General features: G+C 41.2%; 1 protein-coding gene across 2 annotated transcripts in view; it reads left to right on the forward strand.

Moving 5' to 3' along the window:
* The window catches only part of NBAS (NBAS subunit of NRZ tethering complex), a 445,751-nt gene that overhangs the window by 129,852 nt on the left and 295,082 nt on the right, over nucleotides 1-20,817 (forward strand). For both annotated transcript variants that reach the window (XM_069973153.1, XM_069973154.1), the window contains exons 23-28: nucleotides 874-1,027; nucleotides 5,968-6,153; nucleotides 7,100-7,273; nucleotides 13,999-14,132; nucleotides 15,449-15,511; nucleotides 19,480-19,602. In XM_069973153.1, the coding sequence (XP_069829254.1) occupies nucleotides 874-1,027; nucleotides 5,968-6,153; nucleotides 7,100-7,273; nucleotides 13,999-14,132; nucleotides 15,449-15,511; nucleotides 19,480-19,602 (834 nt within the window). The remainder of the gene's footprint in view (nucleotides 1-873; nucleotides 1,028-5,967; nucleotides 6,154-7,099; nucleotides 7,274-13,998; nucleotides 14,133-15,448; nucleotides 15,512-19,479; nucleotides 19,603-20,817) is intronic.

Genomic DNA, 20,817 nt, shown 5'->3' on the forward strand with positions numbered 1-20,817 from the left:
GCTCTGGACAGTTCCTGACATGGACAGAGGTGGCAGCAGAGAGCACTGTGTCAGACTGGAGAGAATACACCACTTCCTGCAGGACATACAGCAGCTGATAAGTATGCAAAGACTTGAGATTTTTAAATAGAAGTAAATTACAAATCTATATAACTTTATGAAACTAGTTTAAGCATGAGTGTCATTTAAATGTCACTTTTCAGAAGGTATCAAGCGATTTTTAAGGAACCCTAATAAGTTTTATTGAGCAAAAGAGTTTTCTTCTATAGTCAAAAGGCAGTTTTGCAGCCTCCTCCCCCCTCACTTCAGAAGAAGCAGGATTTCTGTCTCGATAATGGGAAGGGGTTGATGGGGGGGGGGGTATGAGTGAGCACGGAGAGGAGAAAAGGCAGCCTTGAAAAACAGTCCTGCAATCTTATCTCAGCAAGTTCCTAGTGAAGCACAGACCTTTATGACCTGTGAATTCAGTGTTTTATGTGCCTAGACAGTCTCCAAACTGTACAGCGGCTTGTCTGCTCTTCCTGCTCACTCACCCCCCCTCGGCCCCTCCCTCCTCCATAGGGTAAAATAGTCACATCAGAACCCATCTTCACTTTGCTCCTCTGTAAAAAAGACTGCTTTACCTGATAATGAACAGATAAGAAGGGGGGGGAGGGTTAGGAAAACAGCTTTTTGAGTACAGAAGGAAACTATTTTGCCTAATAAAACCTATTACAGAGTTTCTTAAAAATCGCTTGTACTATTGATTTCTGCAAAAAAAATTTAAATGACAGCTACACTTTATAAGATGCGATGTACATCTTGATTTGCATGGTGATAGTAATACAGGTAGCACAGTGCTGTATTCTCTTCTCACTCTCCCATGTTCTATAGGTTACAGGTAGAGCCCAGCTCAGCAGACCTGGCAGAGTTTCTATATGAGGAGCAGCCTGAGTTTCTGATCTACAGGACAGACTGTTTGTCCATTGACATAGTGAAGAACTGGTACTGGAACAGAGCCGAGGAGATTGAGGATTATGCCAGACAGGTAAGTGGACCCGACACATGAGATTCCATTATTGATTCCCGGCTAATGTCCCTGGGGAAATCACTGAACCTGGAGCTGCTGTTACTTAGCGTCTCTCTCCTGTCACTCATAGAGAATCCCTTCTGTGTTCACAGGCCACAAAAAATATCAGGACTGTAACTGGGGGAATATAATGTGGGAAACGCAAAGATTAACCTTTATTTCATATGCCTTCCTGTTAAAAAAAAAAAAAATCTAGTTATCCCGTACCTATCAGCTGCTGTATGTCCTGCAGGAAATGGTGAATTCTTTTCAGCCTAGAGAGCAGGAGAGGTTTTCTATGGGGATTTGCTAATGCCCTGGACAGTTCCTGACATGGACAGAGGTGGCAGCAGAGAGCACTGTGTCAGACTGGAGAGAATACACCACTTCCTGCAAGACATACAGCAGCTGATAGGTACTGGAATTGTTAAGATTTTTTAATAGAAGTAAATTATAAATCTCTGACACTAGGTGATCTGAAATTTTTATTTTTCGCTGAACTATCGCTTTTAAGCCTTGAAGTACTTATTAGCTGCTGTATGTCCTTCAAGAGGTGGTGTATTCTTTCCAGTCTGACACAGTGCTCTCTGCTGCCACCTCTGTGCATGCCAGGAACTAACTGATCGTTAGACAATCCTGGAATTTCTGGACAGTTCCTATTATTGACAGAGGTGGTAGCAGAGAGCACTGTGTCAGACTGAGAAGAATACACCACTTTCTGCAGAACATACAGCAGCTGATAAGTAGTGGAAGGATTATGATTTTTAAATAGAAGTAATATAAGAATCTGCAGTTCTCTGACACCAGTTTAAAAACACATTTTTTTCCCCCTCCGGTGTACCCCTTTAATCATACATATACTGATTTCATTCTTGTACTTAGCCATGAGGACAGGCCTGCTGGACGGCATCAGTAACCACTGTTCCCCTTACTAGATCATTGTGTTGGCTCCTGCCCTGGCATAAATTGCAGCCACCCAGCGGCCTGACGCCAACACAGTGCTGTAATTGTCAGCCGCAGCCACCGAGCTGATTGCTCCTAATTTCCTCTCCTTGCAGCGGCAGCCGGGAGCCCTGATGTCACATTATTCCTTCTCATACATTCCGTCCTCACATCGTATAATTGTTATTTTCCAACAATCTCTGATTTTGATGAGATTGTCTATTTGCCAATCTAACAGTTTGGATTATGTTACAATTACACGCCGACTCTGCTAAAAGAAACCCCGATGTCAGTGGGCTGCGGAGTCCTCCGCCATTCCTTGGCGAGATGTGCGGAGTCTTGATTAGATGATGGAACTCTCCCCGTGATAACACATCCGGTGTCTCTTCCCAGCTCTGTCATTACAGATTTTCATTTATAATTATTTATTTATTTTTAATTTTTCTATTTTGGAAGATTAGTTTTTATTTCTGTCACATTGAAAGTTGTCTGAATGTTCTTTTGGAAGGAGGGAAATGCTGGCAGCCACGCTGTATGCATAATGTATCTGCAGTGTATTAGATTATAGTCACGCTTACTCCCGGCCATTCATCTGGGACTCTTAAAGTGTCACTGTCATGTTTTTTTTTTTTTTTTTTGCAGAAATCAATAGTACAGACGATTTTAAAAAACTTTGTAATTGGGTGTATTAGGCAAATATGCCATTAACTGCATTCAAAAAGCCTTTTCCCGGTCCCCCCCCCCCCCTCCTCTCTTTCATCCACCGCTCATTATCAGGAAATGTCGACTCTTTTACATCAGTCATGCCCATGTAACCTATGGAGAGGGGAGGGGGAGGAGGGAGATTAGTCACCAGCAGAGAACAAAGGATTACACAGTAGGAGCTGTGTTAAAGCCGGTATTCAGAGGTCAGAGAAGTCATTGCTGACTTCAGAGGAGATAGCCTGGTGATGTAGCTGTAAAATAACTCTTTGTTGTCCTGTTTTGGTGCCTCATCTCCCTCCATCCCTCCCCTCTCCATAAGAGAACCATGAAGACAGGGATGAGAGCTTCAAACTGCTTTTTCATGCTAAAAATGCATTTTTCGGCTAATAAACCCAATTACAAAGTTTCAACGACAGTGACACTTTAAAAGGGTACTCCAGCGAATTTTTCTCCTTTTTAAATCAACTGGTGTCAAAAAGTTATATAGATTGTAAATAATTTCTGTTTAAAAATCTCCTGTTTTCCAGTACTTATCAGCTGCTGTACATCCTGCAGGAAGTCTTGTTTTCTTTCCGGTCTGACACAGTGCTCTCTGCTGCCACCTCTGTCCATGTCAGGAACTGTCCAGAGCAGCAGCAAATCCCCATAGAAAACCATCATCTTCTGTGAACAGTTCAGCAGTGAGATGTCAGCAGTGTCAGACTGGAAAGAATACACCACTTCCTGCAGGACATACAGCAGCTGATAAGTATGGAAAAACTCAATTGTTAAATAAAAGTAAATTACAAATCTATATAACTTTATGAAATTAGATTATTTGAAAGGAAAAGATTTTCACCGGAGTACCCCTTTAACTTTTTTCTTGGTACTATTTCTCCATCTTATGCACCCCCGTGCTTTCTTCCCATGGGCTTGTGTTGTATTGTAGTTATGGTTTGATGAATCTTGATCTTTTACTGGAATTTTGCTTATCAGCACAGACTTGTTCAGTGATAAAAATTACATTTAAATATCTCACCATATAAAATACCACTGTCAGGAGCCAACGCTATAGGGAATGTGTAGTCAGAATATATCCGATTACTTAAAGTGGACCTGGCACCTCTCCTGACCTGTTTTATTATATTATAACTATTCTGCTGCCTCTGTTTTTATCGCTTTGTGTTGTCGTTCCTTTGTTGTTACTAGAAATGTAAAAGTAAGTAGCCAACTGGGTGTTACCAGTCATGGGGGCGTGTCCCTACACTTTCTGGCCCTATCCAATCAAGTGACCGTGCCAGACTGTGTAGGGACACGCCCTCACCTGGTTACACCCAGTTGACTTTTTTTGCGTGCGTTTACACAGACATTTTTATCTGACAGAGATTATTGAAGCCAAAGCCAGGAACAGACTATAAACAGGGAACGGGTCTTAAAGAAAAGACTGAGATTTCGCCTTTTAAATCCATTCCTGGCTTTGGCTTCATTAATCTGTAAGTAAGTAATGCATTTCTTAAGCAGAATTACGACGATTCCTAATATTTATAATATTTATAAGGTGGATCCACCACCAACAGTAGGTGATAGTCACAGCACAGAATTCAGATTCATAGTATAAGTATTCTCATCCGTTCAGCATCTCCGCTTGCTGTCACTGAATGTGCCCTGCATTGTTATCAGACCCATCACCATGACCAGGATCTTTCCTCCAGATACCTGCAATATTGGACGTTCCTGTAGTAGAGAGGATGCAGAGGAGCGGCACAATACGTCTCCCATCTGTGTATATCCCAGCAATTGGTTTTCTGCCCACTTCAGTCACTTCAGTCACTAGATTTATTCTCAGTGTAATTTCCTTGATGCGAGAAAATCATTGCACATAAATGGGATTTATAGAGAGGAGCGGGGAGAGTAATTTGTGACTGTACTGATCACATCAAGGCGGATGTTTATTTAGCACATTAGGACGGGTCTATGAGGGTAAGCTGCCCCTGCTAGATGCATAGTGGTATATGGTATATGGGGTATACTGTACCACAAAGGGGATAGTATAATAGTAATGTGCTGGGGGGGTAATCCCGGAGCCCTCTGCATGTAATGGTTAATATGGGCATTGGACAGAATTCATTAGTTCCCCATCTACCATTCTTGCTAAGTACATATAATGGAGAACTGCCTGCTAGATACAATACATGCTCTGATAATAAAATTTAAAGGGTAACTCCAACATTTCCCCCCCAAATCAACTGGAGTCAGAAAGTCATATAGATTTGTAATTTACTGTTTTTAAAAAATCTCTAGTCTTCCAGTACTCATCAGCTGCTGTATGTCCTGCAGAAAGTGGTGTATTCTTTCCAGTCTGACACAGTGCTCTCTGCTGCCACCTCTTTCCATATCAGGAACTGTCCAAGCAGAGATTTGCTCCTGCTCTTGACAGTTCCTGACATGGACAGACGTGGCAGCAGAGAGCACTGTGTCTGACTGAAAAGAATACATCACTTCCTGCAGGGCATACAGCAGCTGATAAGTACTGGAAGATTGTCTATTTTTTTTTTAAATACAAGTAAATTACAAAACTATAAAACTTTGTGACCCAGGTTGATTTGAAAGGGAAAAAAAAAATCGCTCGAGCTCCCCTTTAAATTGATAGAATATCTCATTAGTTCACCAAGTAATAGATTAGCAAAAAAAAAAAAAAAAGGGTCAGTGCAGAAAATCTTCACCTGTATGTTCAACTTTTCAGTCCCGCGATGGGGCCATGGAGGGGCTGAAACGTTGCATCAAACTTATGGGTGAATTAACCACCAATACTTTTGTGAAGATTGTCCAGAGTGCCACGTTTTACCTTTTTACATACAATATCTATATTACTAGAATATTATTCCTATTGGCTTCAGTACATGTGAAGTACGTGTATTCCATGATGATCTTTCTTTCCTTGTAGTCATTTTATTCTTTATAAAATGGAAATGGTCTGTCCATGCAGCATGATTAGGGAGGGCTTGTGCTTCTACAATGCAGCTAACCTGAACAAGCAGAGCTGCAGCTGAAATCATTCAGAGAGACAGGTTCAACTTCAGCCTTTGGAAAATGAAAGTTTTTATTCTACCTCATACCTCATTACACATTGCTGAAAGGAATCCATTTACTAAATTAGACCCCCCCCCCCCTTAAGCTCCAGGTACAGTATTGCTAAAACAGATTCTTTGCATGAGATTTTACGGTGTTTTGTTGTATTAAGCTGAAGTGCCAGCTATCTTCCTTTACTCTCTGTAATTTTTGCTGGACTCTAGGTGGATGGCGCACTTTCATTGGTACGTCTGGGAAAAGAGAAGAATATTCCCGGTTTGGAGCGTCTTTGTGATGATCTGGTCACGTTGGAGACCCTGGTGTACGAGGCCAGCAGCGATGTGTCATTAACCCTCAAAGACCTGCACCAGATGAAGGACATTGAGAAGCTGCGGCTGCTTATGGAAAACGTAGGTTATATGGTTTACCATTTATAGGGTTGTAAGTGTTACATTTTCCTGCAGCGCCACCATGGGGCCTTATAAAACATTGCATTTAAGTCTATTGAAGTCAATAGTCTTTTCAAATATGACATGGATATGGTGGGTCCTCCAGAGCTGGCGTGCACTTGTCATGTTGAGATTGGCGCAATTTGAGCATGCTGGAGTCAAAAAGTTTTGCTTTTGAATACCAGTGGCTGCAGAAGTTGCAGTAAGTTTATATAGTGAATAGCGGCACTCACCACTCCGGAGAATGGTCATTTATTGTGCAAGGTAATTCATATTTGTGGCAGACAAACAATGCCTGTGAAACACCCTCTGCATTGGTCACTAATATGTATCGGTAAATTGTTTTGCACAATAGTTGACCATTCTCTGAAGTGGTGAGTGCCGCTATTCATTTTGCACAGTAGTTGACCATACTCCGGAGTGGTGAGTGCCGCTATTTATTTTGCACAATAGTTGACCATTCTCTGCAGTGGTGAGTGCTGCTATTCCTTATATCTACTTACTGCATTGGATTATCAGCACGAGGCTGAGCACCACGAAGGTCACCCAATATTTGATCCAGTGAGCTGGCTGCATGTAGTTCAGGAAAACATTCATACAGTCCATAGTCAATAGCTGTATCCTCGTTTTGCCATCTTCTCCCTAGGGCTGCATCCAACTTTTTCAACCACTGATATTTAAATGCCAAATGACTCAAGCTGCCTGGATAGGGATCGCTATGAACTGGGCAATGAAATACGCAATGTCACATGACTCCTAGCTCGATCTCCTGATCCGGGGAGGTCTTAGCACTGAGATCAAAACTTTTGACTTATCCCTTTTAATTTTTTTTTTTTTTTTTATGACTGTGTCCATTAAAATAAATTTTCATCATCAGACTTTCCCCTTATTACCCATTGTCTTCCAGTCTTCCGAAGAGCACTATGTGAAGAACGCCTACCAATGGATGGTTCCTTTCCTCCATCGTTGCGAGGCTCAGACCCCCGGGGCGGCAAACACCCTCCTAAAAGACTACATAGTAACCCTGGCGAAGGACGACCTTAAATTCCCCCTAAAGATCTTTCAGCATTCCAAGCCCGATGTAAGCCGACGCTCCTCTTTCTCCTCTTTATCTGTTTGCTTTGCCTCGTGTCACTGTTCTGGTGGATATGGACGTAAGTGCTTTCTTGGCTATGACAGGCCTGAGTTTCTGATGCTCATTTCTATTCATGAGTTTCCCGGTGACTTATTTGCTGAAACATTGTTTGCAGTGTTTAAGGAAGAAGAAGAAAAAAATCACTTAGTTCTGTCGCCGCATGCAGAATAAAGCAAACTTCGTAATGGGGGCTGGAGACAAAAAAAAAGTATTCGTAAGCAGCGACTTGTTGCTGCGCCGCCAGCACCTTTTGTCCCTGCTGCCGGCTGAAGTATTCAGTAATTGTACCGCTATTTGCCGCTGTGTAAATATTTTTCGGCTTTCTGAATATTTTATAGGTTGAGCGTCATTACTGTGTTTGCATTTTCCACATTCTCAGATATTGTCCTCATAGATTATGGCTTCATTTGCTTTCATATGTTTATAGATTCTGGAACGATACGTAGAAGTCTGTAGAGTAGACCGATCCTGAAAAAAAAAAAAACAACGGCCGCTGTCTGTGAAGTCCACTTACCGGCCGGATGAACTTCACTTCTCTTGATTTGAAATGCGGGCACATCGGGGTGTGTCTGCATTCCAAATCACCATAACAGACAATGTAGAGTACGGCTGGAGCCGCACTTAACATTGTCTACACTGTCACTTTTGTGCGGCCGCTATTCAATGGAAAACAAACGCACTAAACTGACATGTCCATAGGACACAATGTTATTATAATTTTCAATAAATAGTGGCTGGTGTTGCAATGGCCGTTATTTATTGGTAATTTACGATGTGTGAACTTAGCCTAACACTGTACGGAGGAGGAGCTGCCACCTCTCTGGATATGTCTGTCTTAGTATTCTGTTCACATCTTTTCTGAGGAGTCTGGATTGTACTGTTCCTCTTTTATCCCTCCTGGAAATATACAACTGGGTGGTGTTAGTCAGAATCCTGTTCCACACTGCTGAGGGGCAACACCCCGGAACAGCCGTCTGTGGATGCATGCCTGGCTTTGGTATTTCCCTTGTCATGTCACAATACTTGTAACTAAGTTCCATGACTTTGACACTTCGGTAAAATCGGCAGAGAGCTCTGTCGCAGAATCCCTCCTGCCTCAGTGTCCCATAGTTTGTCTAAGAGATTGCTCGGGTGCCTCCACTCCCGTTGCTCTCTGACATGTCAATTCTTTGAGCGGAGAGCAGAGTACAAGGAGGCCATCCCATATACATAGTGTGGGATACTGAGGTGGGGGGGATTGTGCGGCGGAGAGCTCCGCTGATTTTATTCAGTGGGAACATACCCTAAGGGCCACCCTGGTATTTCCCTATTCCCTATTTGTGTCCTGATATTTGCAACAAAGTGGGACTTGAAGTGTCACTGTTGTTACAAACAAACTCTTGACATATAGAAACGTCAAAAGTTTTGATTGGTTTGAGTGGTCACACCTGTACTAATCGGGAGAGGACCACAGCTCCATAGAGCTCCATTATAAGTCTTACTCTTTTTTTTTCTAACTCGGAGCGGGGAGAGGATGTGCTGCAGTACGTCTTCTCCTGACTTGTTCTCCTGATCTGTATGGGTGTGTACACTCAGACCCATACCGATCGAAACTTTTTACATGTCTCTATGATATCTCTGTGACATGTCAACATTTTTTTGTAACGACAGTGACACTTAAAGAGTCACTGTCGTATTTTTTTTTTTTTTTGCAGAAATCAATAGTCCAGGCGATTTTAAGCAACTTTGTAATTGGGTTTATTAGCCAAATCTGCCATTATCTGCATGTAAAAAGCCTTTTCCCAGGTCCCCCCCTCCTTCCTCTTTTTCATCCACTCTGAAAAATCTGAAAATTGTGACTTGTTGCAGGAGACGTACCCTGTCTGCTCTAGGGAGAGGGGAGGGGGGAGGAGGAAGGAGGGAGTTAGCCGGCAGCAGAAAGCAGATAACAGAGGATTACAGGCAGGGAGCTGGGTGACAGCTGTAATCTGAGCTCAGACAGGTTACTGGTGATGGTCAGAACAGATAACGGGTGAGGGATTTGTAGATTAACTCTTTGTTGTCCTGTTTTGGTCTTTTCTTTAGCTCTCTCCATAGGAGAACAATGAAGACAGGGGGGAGAGCTTCAAACTGATTTTTCATGATAAAAATGCATTTTTCGGATAATAAACCCAATTACAAAGTTTCTTAAAATCGCCTGGACTATTGATTTCTGCAAAAAAAAAATTCACGACAGTGACACTTTAACCTCTTAAGGACATATGACGTACCCCTACGTCATATGTCCTCACTTGCACTTCAAAGCGGGGCCGCGCGGCGGCCCCGCTTTGAAGTGCCGCGATCCCGGGTGCCGCGAGTAGCCCGAGACCGCTGCTATTAGCGGGCACGGTCGGATCGCCGTGCCCGCTAATTAGCTAATCGGAGGCAGCTGTCAAAGTTGACAGCTGCCTCCGATTACCGGAGGCAACGTTTCCCTGGTGTCTAGTGGGGGAGATCGCTGGGGGAGATCGCTGCAGCAGCCGAAAGCAAACGAGTGCCGATCTCATGGATCTCTGCAGCATATCTATGCTGCAGAGATCTCAATGAGAGATCACAGTGTATATACTAGAAGTCCCCCAGGGGGGCTTCTAGTATATGTGTAAAAAAAAAAAAAAAAGTGTTGTTAATAGTAAAAAGCCCCCTCCCCTAATAAAAGTCTGAATCACCCCCCTTTTCCCAGGTTTTAAATAAAAGTAAACAAATAAATAAATAAATAAACATGTTTGCTATCGCCGCGTGCGTAATCGCCCGAACTATTAATTAATCACATTCCTGATCTCGCACGGTAAACGGCGTCAGCGCAAAAAAATCCCAAAGTGCAAAATTGCGCATTTTTGGTCGCATCAAATCCAGAAAAAATGTAATATAAAGCGATCAAAAAGTCGTATATGCGCAATCAAGGTACCGATAGAAAGATCACATCATGGCGCAAAAAATGACACCTCGCACAGCCCCATAGACCAAAGGATAAAAGTGCTATAAGCCTGGGAATGGAGCGATTTTAAGGAACGTATATTGGTTAACAACGGTTTGAATTTTTTACAGGCCATCAGATACAATATAAGTTATACATGTTATATATCGTTTTAATCGTAACGACTTGAGGAACATGCATAACAAGTCAGTTTTACCCCAGGGCGAATGGCGTAAAAACACATTTCCCCCAAATAAAAGAAATGCGTTTTTTTTTTTTTCAATTTCACCACACTTTGAATTTTTTTCTGGTTTCGCAGTGTACTTTATGCAAAAATTCAGCCTGTAATTGCAAAGTACAATTAGTGACGCAAAAAATAAGGGGTCATGTGGGTTTCTAGGTGGAAAAATGCAAGTGCTATGACCTTTTAAACACAAGGAGGAAAAACCGAAAACGTAAAAACGAAAATGGGCCATGTCCTTAAAGGGTTAAAGGAGCCAGATATTAGGGGGATTTGTGCTCTCCCACTGATAGGTTCCCTCAGCAACAGGTTTCCTTCCCAGGATAGATATCTGACTATTCCCTTGTTTTTTGAGACTCGTAACTGTGGCTCCATGGACCGTTTCTTTTTGCGTATTGAGTTTTTTTTAGGGGGCAATGTATCAATGGAGTAATTTTTTTTTTCTTTTTGCTGATCTCCCTGAGCTCAGTGATAGTTGTGTTTTGTTGGACGTTGTTGTATACCCTGTCGATAAACAGTGTTTCTACAGACAGAGCACTATGTGAAGAACACCTACCAGTGGATGGACTTTCCTCCATCGTTGCAAGGCTCAGACCCCCATAGAAAACCTCTCCTACTCTAAACAGTTCCTGAGTGTACTCAGCCTCCCCCCCCTTCACTTCAGAAGAAGAAGGATTTCTGTGTCCATTATGGTCTATGGAGGGGGTAGGGGTTGAGGAGGGTGAGATAGCATGGAGAGGAAAAAAGGCAGCTCTGCAAAACACAACTTCCTGCAATCTTATTTCATCAAGTTCCCAGATACGCTCTAACCTGTGAATCCAGCGTTTTATGTGCCCAGACAGTCTCCAAACTGTTGGGCTGGTTCTCTCCTCTTCCTGCTCACTCATCCCCCCTCTGCCCCTCCCCCCTCCATAGGTTATAATGGAAACAGCAGAATCCGTTATCCCTTTTCTCCTCTGTAACGAAGACGGCTTCGCCTGATAATGAGCAGAACGGCTTTCTGAGTACAGAAGGAAACTATTTTGCCTAATAAAACACATTCTTAAAGTCGCTTGTACTATTGATTTCGGCAAAAAAAAAAAAAAAATGACCATTACACTTTAATTTTGCAAATCCTGTAGCTGGATACTAAGAAATCAGAACAACGTCCACATGGGGAAATAGCTTTGGCCCAGGGGTGGCGCTCCTGAGTCCCCTCAGAGCCGGTGTCCCCCCATGCCCATACGACACCTTCCCTCCCTGTGGTACACTCCATAGGTAGGGTCTGCACGGTGTAGTTGCTGCGATGTGAGACGCGTCTTTCCCGTAACCTAGCAACCGGTCTGAATAATTAAGCAGCGGCAGCACGTTCCCATTATAAATGAGGCCGCGCTACAGATGTGCCAACAATAAATCATATTTCTTCGCCACGGTTTGGGCTTCTGAGATTAGACGATTGCTCCAGCTCCTTTAGTCCTTGATTAACTAATTTGACGTCGAGATATTTCGCCCTCATAATTGTTTAGGGAGAAAATTTTATGCAAATCAGAAAACGCAGAATTGGGAACGTGTCCTTTATAATGCAAATAATGCTGTCAGCCCGCTGATCATATTTATGTATATAGATGTATATTTCTGCATATCTAGACCTCGCTAAATGCACGTGTACCATACGGAAGAAATCCAGTGTGCCTGCAGCTCCATGGGGCTGGATTATTGGAAATCCCTGATGTTTTAGAGTTCATAAATAAATACTTAAAGGGGTTTTCCAGGACTCTTTATTGATGACCCATCATTAGTAAGTCCATCAATATTAGCCACCCATCAGCTGATTGAAAGAGCCAGGTCACAGTGCCATACATTTTGTAGTGGTTGAGCCTGGTACTGCAGCTATGTTCTGTTCAGTCCTTTCTGTTATGATTTCTTCCCCGATTGGCGCTCAGTCGCTCCTGTCACCAGAAGTTTTGGTAACTAACAGAGATTGAGAGTATAGCTCGGCATTCGGATACCGGTGGCTCATAAAGCTGAATGCAGCCCTATGGAATCCTGGACACGGCCATAGGCCATAGGCTGTATCCGTGTATTCTCACATTCCCTAGAGCTGCCACTGCTACTTCAGCCACTGGTATTCAAACGCCAAGCGATCCACCTCGAACCGCACTCATCTCTAATAACTATCAACACAGCCATGTTGCATTTGTAATATCACACACAACCTGAAGAGAGGTGTGGGGCTGTTTTGGGAAGAAAGCATGCATGTTTTTCAAATTTTGACTAAGGCTGGGTTCACACTATGTTTTTGCAGTACGTTTTCTTCATCCGTTTTTGCAAAAGACAGATGCATTGGTGTGCATCCGTTTTGACCCATTTTTCTATTGACTTCCAATATTTATATATATATATATATATATATATATATATATATATATATATATATATATATATATATATATATATAATATATATGTATGTATATATATTAAAAAAAAAATTCAAAACTAGAGATGAGCGAACCTGGAGCATGCTCGAGTTTACCTGAACCCGATCGTTCGGCATTTGATTAGCTGGGGCTGCTGAACTTGGATAAAGCTCTTAGGTTGTCTGGAAAACATGGATACAGCCAATGACTATATCCATGTTTTCCACATAGCCTTAGGGCTTTATCCAACTTCAGCAGCCACCGCTAATCAAATGCCGAACGTTCGGGTTCGGATGGACTCCAACATGCTCCAGGTTCACTCATCTCTAATCAAAACACATCTTTTTTTTTAATGTACACAAAAGTAAGGTCAAGTACATTTTTGTGTTCGTTAAAAAAAAGATGCGTTTTGATCTGTGTTTTTTTTTTTTTTTTTTTTTTATAATGGAAGTCAATGGAAAAACTGATTAAAAACTGGGACCACAAAAATGTAGTTTGAACCTAGCCTAACTCCTTTTTAAAAAATCGAGCCATCCTAAGATGGTCCAAAAATAGACTAGACAGTCTAAAGTTGCACCAGCATGAGTCACTGTTATGAACTTGATACATTTGTAGATTGTCTAGTTTAAGAGTCCATTTACACACACAGATTATCTGACAGATATCTGGCAGATTTTTGCAGCCAAAGCCAGAAATGGACTATAAACAGGGAACAGGTCATAAAGGAAAGACTGAGATTTCTCTTTTTTTTTCAAATCCATTTCTGGTTTTGGCTGCAAAAATCTGTCAGATAATCTGTGTGTGTAAAGGGACCCTTACTTTATGCTCTCCAAGTATTAAAACCTTTTTATTTTACAACACCCCCCCCCCCCCCCCCCCCCGGCCACACTCCACCGTGTTTCGCCTATGAAATGGCCTAAAGGGGTAGAACATTTCTTTTATCCTGGGTTCTTCATCTCTGTGCTGACCCCCCCTAGGCGTACTCTTATTATTACACAGTATAGTAGGTTTTTATTGACTTGTCTGATCAGCAGGACGTCTACACCATGGTGCTTCTTCTATTATACCCATGTATATGTATATTATTTTTTTTCTTTTAGTGCCAACAAAAACTAATCCCCGATCAGGATCAACTGATGATCATCGCTCTGGAGTCCATTTACACCTGTGAGCGAGACGACCAGCTTTCCCTTTGCTATGATATCCTTGAATGCCTCCCCCAGAGGGGTTATGGGTAAGGGACATCCATCTAGGCACAATGACGCCAGTCAGTTTATACAATGAAATGATATTCTCTGCATATTTATAGAAGGGATATTACCATAGGCGTTGAGTTTAGGATTATGCATAATCATGTCACAGAACCCATAATGTAGCCTTTATATGCGAAGACATGTGCCACCATAGAGGGGAAGATGGTTCAATGGCTCTTGACATACGACCTCAGGTGCCATATGGCATCACCACCTCCAGATGACCAACTTCCCAATTATTCTACAAAGCTGTATGTAACTATGATTGTAAGATTCACTTCTGTGCAATTCTGACTCTTAAGGATTAAGTGGTCGCTTATGACTTATTATCAGTCATATTACAGAAAAGGATTGCAGTCATTATCTGGATAATGGGTTTTCTTTTAAAGGGGTACTCCAGTGAAAATTATTTCGAATCAATTGGTTTAAGAAAGTTATATAGATTTGTAATTTACTTTTATTTAAAAAGCTCCAGTCTTCCAGTACTTATCAGCTGCTGTATGTCCTGCAGGAAGTGGTGTATTCTCTCCAGTCTGACACAGTGCTATCTGCTGCCACCTCTGTCCATGTCAGGAAATTTCCCGAGCAGCAGCAAATCACCATAGAAAACCTCTCCTGCTCTGCAAAGTTCCTGACATGGACAGAGGTGGCAGCAGAGAGCACTGTATCAGATTGGAAATAATACACCACTTCCTGCAGTACATACAGCAGCTAATAAGTACTGGAAGACTGGAGATTTTTTTAATAGAAGTAAATTACAAATCTATAAAACTTTCGGACTCCAGAAAAAAGTATAGTCACTTACCCCTTTATTCTCAAGAAGCTCCTTGGCATTCATAGTCTTCATACAGAAAGGCATAAAATAAAATCTTCTGGTGCCATTCTCTTATGCCTATGGACACTTTAAAGTTTGGCCTCATTCTTGGGAAATCCCTATAGGTCCATATACACCGTATCTCTCCCTGACATGTCTGCACAGCTTTGGATGAGTTTCCACTTCATAGCACGAGATCCCGCCGTCTGAATCCCGGGCGTTTTATTGGATTTTATTTGCCACATTTGTCTTTTGTTTCTTCTTTGATATTTTTTTCCTGTCCAGTTCATAATTCTCCTTCCATCACCCATCACAATGAAGAAACTGAATGCAAGACTGTGCAAATCTCCTTAGACATGAGTGTGCACGGTGTGGAACGGAGACTTGCTTATTGTTTGTGTCACTCAGTAATGCCGTATTAATAACTGCAGGAAATTATAGCTGCTATCTCATTCACTCCGTCTCTTTCCTTCTTCTTCCCAGCGTGGAGACAGACATAACTAAATCTCTGCATGACAAGGTGGATCAGCTCGAACAAATCCTCAGGTAACACACGTTCCATATCACCGCCTCCTGGATCCTCTTTAGCTTCGTACGTAGAGATGAAATATTATTTTTTATTTTTATTTTTTTTAATAATTTTCAGAATAGACATTAACATACATATTTGTGTATAGTATCTTATTTTTATGCCAAAGTTATGTTTTTTTAAAGCCCTGTCTTTAGATTTGATCTGAACAGTATCTGAAGCACTGTGTCTGAGATCAGTGGCTTAGCTACCATGTAGGCAGACCATGCAACCGCTATGGGGCCTGTGTGGCATAGGGGGCCACCGGTAAAGTGCGATCTGGCTTCTTATTTTGGCAAAGCTAACAATAGCTGTTGCAAAACAAGTGTTAACAGAGCAGGACCCGATACAAGATGGCTGCCCCCATAGACACGTGCGGAAAGTAGAATTAAGAAATCTGTGGTCCGAATAGCCGCATCTTGTTTTAGTTTGATAAGAAAAAGAAGTGTAGGTGATAAAACAGTGGAAAGTTGTGGAAATTATTCATTTTTTGACACTTAAGTAAAGCTATAAGTTCCCCAGCGAGGGGCATTACAACTCTGTTCATTATCCCTGCCGGCTTACTAGTTGCAGAAGAAGGATTTTTGATACATCTGTTTTTTGATGATTTAGTGACTCTCCCAGCCAGGAACCGAATCAGGCCATAAATATCCTTTCTTCATAAGGTTGGTGGTGAGGCCCGAGGAAGCCCGTGTCTGATGCTAATAGATGTCTGATAGCGAGGGGCAAGGAATATACGCATCCTTCATGCTGCTTATTTCTTTCTCAGATACTAAAAAAAAAATAAAAAAAAAAAATGGAAAAGCAAATCATCAAATTCTGGTTATTTCTTAAAGTAAAAATCTGGCCTCCAGTTTTTTTTTTTTTTTTTAAAAAAGGGAAATAACAAGGCTACTATATCACCTCCCCTTGTGCCTCTTTAGCACCAGATAGCCCCCCCGGGATTTCCTGCTATTCCAACGTTTCGACCCAACTGATGGAATTAGCAGGTACTGGGGGCGGGGCACGGCTGCAGTCACTGATTGGCTGAGCAGGCTGTCCATTTGCCGGGTCGGCCGTTTTCCAAGTCGTGACATCACAACTAGTTCAATGTATATGGTCCGGATCGGCAGGAATGCGGCGGAAATGCGGCGGATCGGCGGAAATGCGGCGGATCGGCGGGCTTACTGTGATATCCGAATGTATTGAATTAATACATTTATGCAATACTTTGGGGAGCAAGGACACTTGCTCCCCAAAGTATTCCATAGATGTATTCATTCAATAAAGCACACTGTACATAACATTACATTACATTACATAGAAACCCATAGAAACAATAAAGTCCCATAGACTTCTATATAGAGAGCGCCCCCTGCTGGACATGCCATAGCAATTACACCCTGGGTCGTGACGTCACTTCTTCAGAGAGAATTCTAACACTTCCTGATCTACTAAATTAAGGGAAATAGCAGTATATGTGCATTTCCCATAATTAATGTACATTAGAAATTTGTATAACTTTTCATAAGTAACAACATATCAAAAATTAATTTTGGCCGGACTTCTCCTTTAACAATGATTTTAGGGTCAGATCTAAATGATCAATCAACAACACGCTACCGATTGTTTGTAGTGAATAGATGTAAAACACAATCCGATAAAATTCCTGTAATGAGAATCCAGTCCCAAAATATTTAGGAAGTGCAGATAATTCTTCTCCAGATCCAATTGTAATCACTCCAACTTCTGATAATCGCTGTATCAGTGGGGGTCTCGGCACCCGGACCCCGACCAATGTAAACCTCTGACATGTCACTATGACATGTTAGAAGTTTATTTAAATGATAGGTACCCTTTATCTTTTTCCCCTAACTTCTCTTCCTTTATGCCATTTCCTATCCTCCTTTTCCTGTGCTTAATCATGGTCTGATGATGAAGCACGCATGCGCGCGAAACTCGTTGGTTTTTCTACCAGTCACTACATGAGCTTTCTTTTTTATCTATTTTAATATGCAATAAAAAATTTTTACATTTTACCATGGAGTGCTGGGACCATCACCTATGTTCTTCCATTTAGTTGAATGGTCGCATTAGGAGAACTCTATCCGTAGCTATGAAGCCAAGGTACCGACCCCATCATTATTTACTCTTGGTAGATTATTGAATTGGAATGCTGAGTTTTAAAAATATGGTTTCTGCCTACAAGTGTTTATTCCGGATCCCAATATTGCTGAGCTTCCCTATAGTACCCTGTAATGAGATGCACAGTAATGTTCTCCGCAATTTAAGAAAGTTAACGAAAGTAAGTTTATGGTATACGTCTGATGGCAAAAAAAAAAAAAAAAAAAAACCCTCTTGTTCTCGCACTGGTCTTCTTTTGTTCTGAAATGTAGTTTATGTAATGAAATGAGTCGAGTTTTGTTCTCTTCCCAGTAGACCGCAGAGTTAGTTTACACCTTCATTTACTTTATAATCTGTTGTTGTTTTTTTTATTTACAACCTAATTTTGCTTGTCTTATGGTTGATTTCCATATGGTAAGTGCAGGTGCTGGAAATTAAGTCACTTTATTAGATCTACAGCTTTGTTATCTGGTTACAGGAGATAGATGGATTAGCTCAGTGGTTAAGTGCTCGTCTGAATAACAATAACTCTCCGAGACTTGCTGGGGATTGTAATCGCCTTCTCCTGACCTTGAAGGAGTTGCTTAGTGTCCGTGTGTCCCAGGTGGCCAGATGACATTGGAAGTTACATCCACATTCGAGATTTTTTTTTTCACCTTCTGTATTGTTTTATTTGCTGTTTTTTTTTTTTTTCTTTTTCATACAATTGAACTATTTAAGTCCACTATAATTTTCATTATCTGCTGTGTAGAGTGCAAAAAACAACAACAAAACAAAAAAACATAGTGTAAGGCTGGGTTCGCCCTATGTTTTTGCAATCATTTTTTTTCCCATCCATTTTATGAAAAGAGTGAGACTGTTCCAGGTGTAGTGTCTGGGGAGAATGACACTACTGTGAAATCCGCCACTGGACAAGACAAGTATTTTAGATATTTCCATGTATAGTGGCAGCACCAGGATACTACAGCTTCAGCTCCCGCTTAATGTAATAGGAGCTGTGTCTGCAGTACCCCGGGGCCACCACTACATTGAGTGCAAAGCCAACTGTTCTGGGCCACCTCTTAGTGTAGTCCGGGCACAAAACAGGTGGTGGGTGTCATAAGTGGTGGGTGTCAGCAGCCCTCCGATCAGTTGTTGGTTGCCTATTCTGTGGATAGATTATAATTGGCTATTTTTTATTTATTTTTTTTAACCTGGAAAAATCCCTTTTAAAGGGATTAACCGGCTTGAGAAAATGATATAGAGGATGTTTCAGGTATATTGAAAACAATAAAGAAGTGATGCTTACCTCTCCACGCTCCCCCAGTGTCCTCCTACAGGTCTCTGGTGTCCCCTACTTAATGCTCCCACCTCCGCTTTTGAGACACACTTGTCTCGGCGATGACAGCCCAGTCAGCCAATCACTGGCCCCAGCACCGTCCTGTCTCGGTGATTGGCAGATCTGGTTGTCATTGCTGAGATGAGTCCATCTCGGAAGCTAGGGTGTGCCAATAAAACATCCACCATATGTTCCAGCTTAAAGTATTACCGTTACTTTATAAAGCTTTTGATATAGCACACAGACGTGTTAACAGTTTTGATCAGTCTGAGTTTGTGTGCTCAGACCCCATCAATCATTATGAAGCCAGGGAGAGAAGTGCACAGCTATGCGCTTCTCCTGGATCTCACCCATTGGGTTCTATAGTAAGTATATGGGGCCTGTGTCCTGTAATGCGTCAGACAGGCATAGTATATTATAACATAAATGTTATGTAACACATGTCTAATATTACACAGAATTGTTTGTGGTTTTCATGTCCGTTGCGGTGTGTTAGTGCTTATTATATCACGTTTGTGTTGACAGTGTGTCTGAGATCCTGGAGAAGCACGGTCTGCAGAAACCCATTTCATTTGTGAAGGAAACACAGGCCAGTTTAGAGGAAGCACACAAGCTGATTGTACGTCTCACCCGCCACACCGGTCGCAAGTAAGAGTCTTTATATTTGGTTTAATTTACCTGCATTATTGATTTGATGCCAGTGCAATAAACATTGGAGAAATTGACAACTGGGCGTTACCATTCAATTGTCTTATTTATTTTCCCTGTATAGTGTTGAGTGGAGTTGCTGAACTACTCGGGTTTGGCAAAGTTCACTGAACTGAGTTAGAGGCCGCCCTAGGGCTTCTAGAAAACATGGATACCGCCTATGCTGCATCCATGTTTTCCAGGACTTCCTAAGGCGTTGTCCAACTTCTCCAGATGCCAGTAATCAAATGCCGAGTGTTCGGTTATGGAGGACATGGCCAAACCCAAACAGTTCAGCAGCTCTGCTTTTTCCTATAATGGAAAAATTGGTCTGCCCAAAATGATGATGCAGAAGTGATATATAATAATAATAATTGTAGAAAAAAATGATCATGCGGCACTCACCAGATCTTCATGCATATTCTTTTATTATAGCATGGAAATAAAAAATAACCTCAAGTGCTGTATAGGTTACATGGCAGGTTCAGGTGTATTCCACTAAAGCGACGGCCTTTTTGCGGTCATATGCAGTGGTATTAATAAAATTGCTATTTTTATTATTTTTGGTAGAATAATAATAATAACAAAATAATAATAATAATAATAATAATAATAGTAGTAGTTGTAGAACTAGTAGTTGTTGTAGTTGTTGTTGTTGTTCCAAAAATAATAAAAACAGCAATTTTATTAACACCACTAAGCCTCTTGATGCGTATGACCGCAAAATGGCCGTTGCTTTAGTGAAATACACCTGAACCTGCCATGTAACCTATACAGCACTTGAGGTTATTTTTTGTTTCCGTGCTATAATAAAAGAATATGCATGAAGATCTGGTGAGTGCCGCATGATAATTTTTTCTACAATTTTTGCAATTTTACTAATGATAACAATACATTATTATTATTATTATTATTATTATTATTAGTAGTAGTAGTAGTAGTAGTAGTAGTAGTAGTAGTAGTAGTAGTAGTAGTAGTAGTAGTAGTAGTAGTAGTAGTAGTATTTATTATTATTATTAATAATAATAATAATAATAATTACAACTACTACTAATAATAATAAATACTACTACTACTACTACTACTACTACTACTAATAATAATAATAATAATAATAATAAATACTACTACTAATAATAAATACTACTACTACTACATAATAATAATAATAATAAT

The sequence above is a fragment of the Dendropsophus ebraccatus genome, chromosome 6 (genome assembly GCF_027789765.1).
Source record: "Dendropsophus ebraccatus isolate aDenEbr1 chromosome 6, aDenEbr1.pat, whole genome shotgun sequence".
In the NCBI taxonomy this organism is placed as follows: Eukaryota; Metazoa; Chordata; class Amphibia; order Anura; family Hylidae; genus Dendropsophus; species Dendropsophus ebraccatus.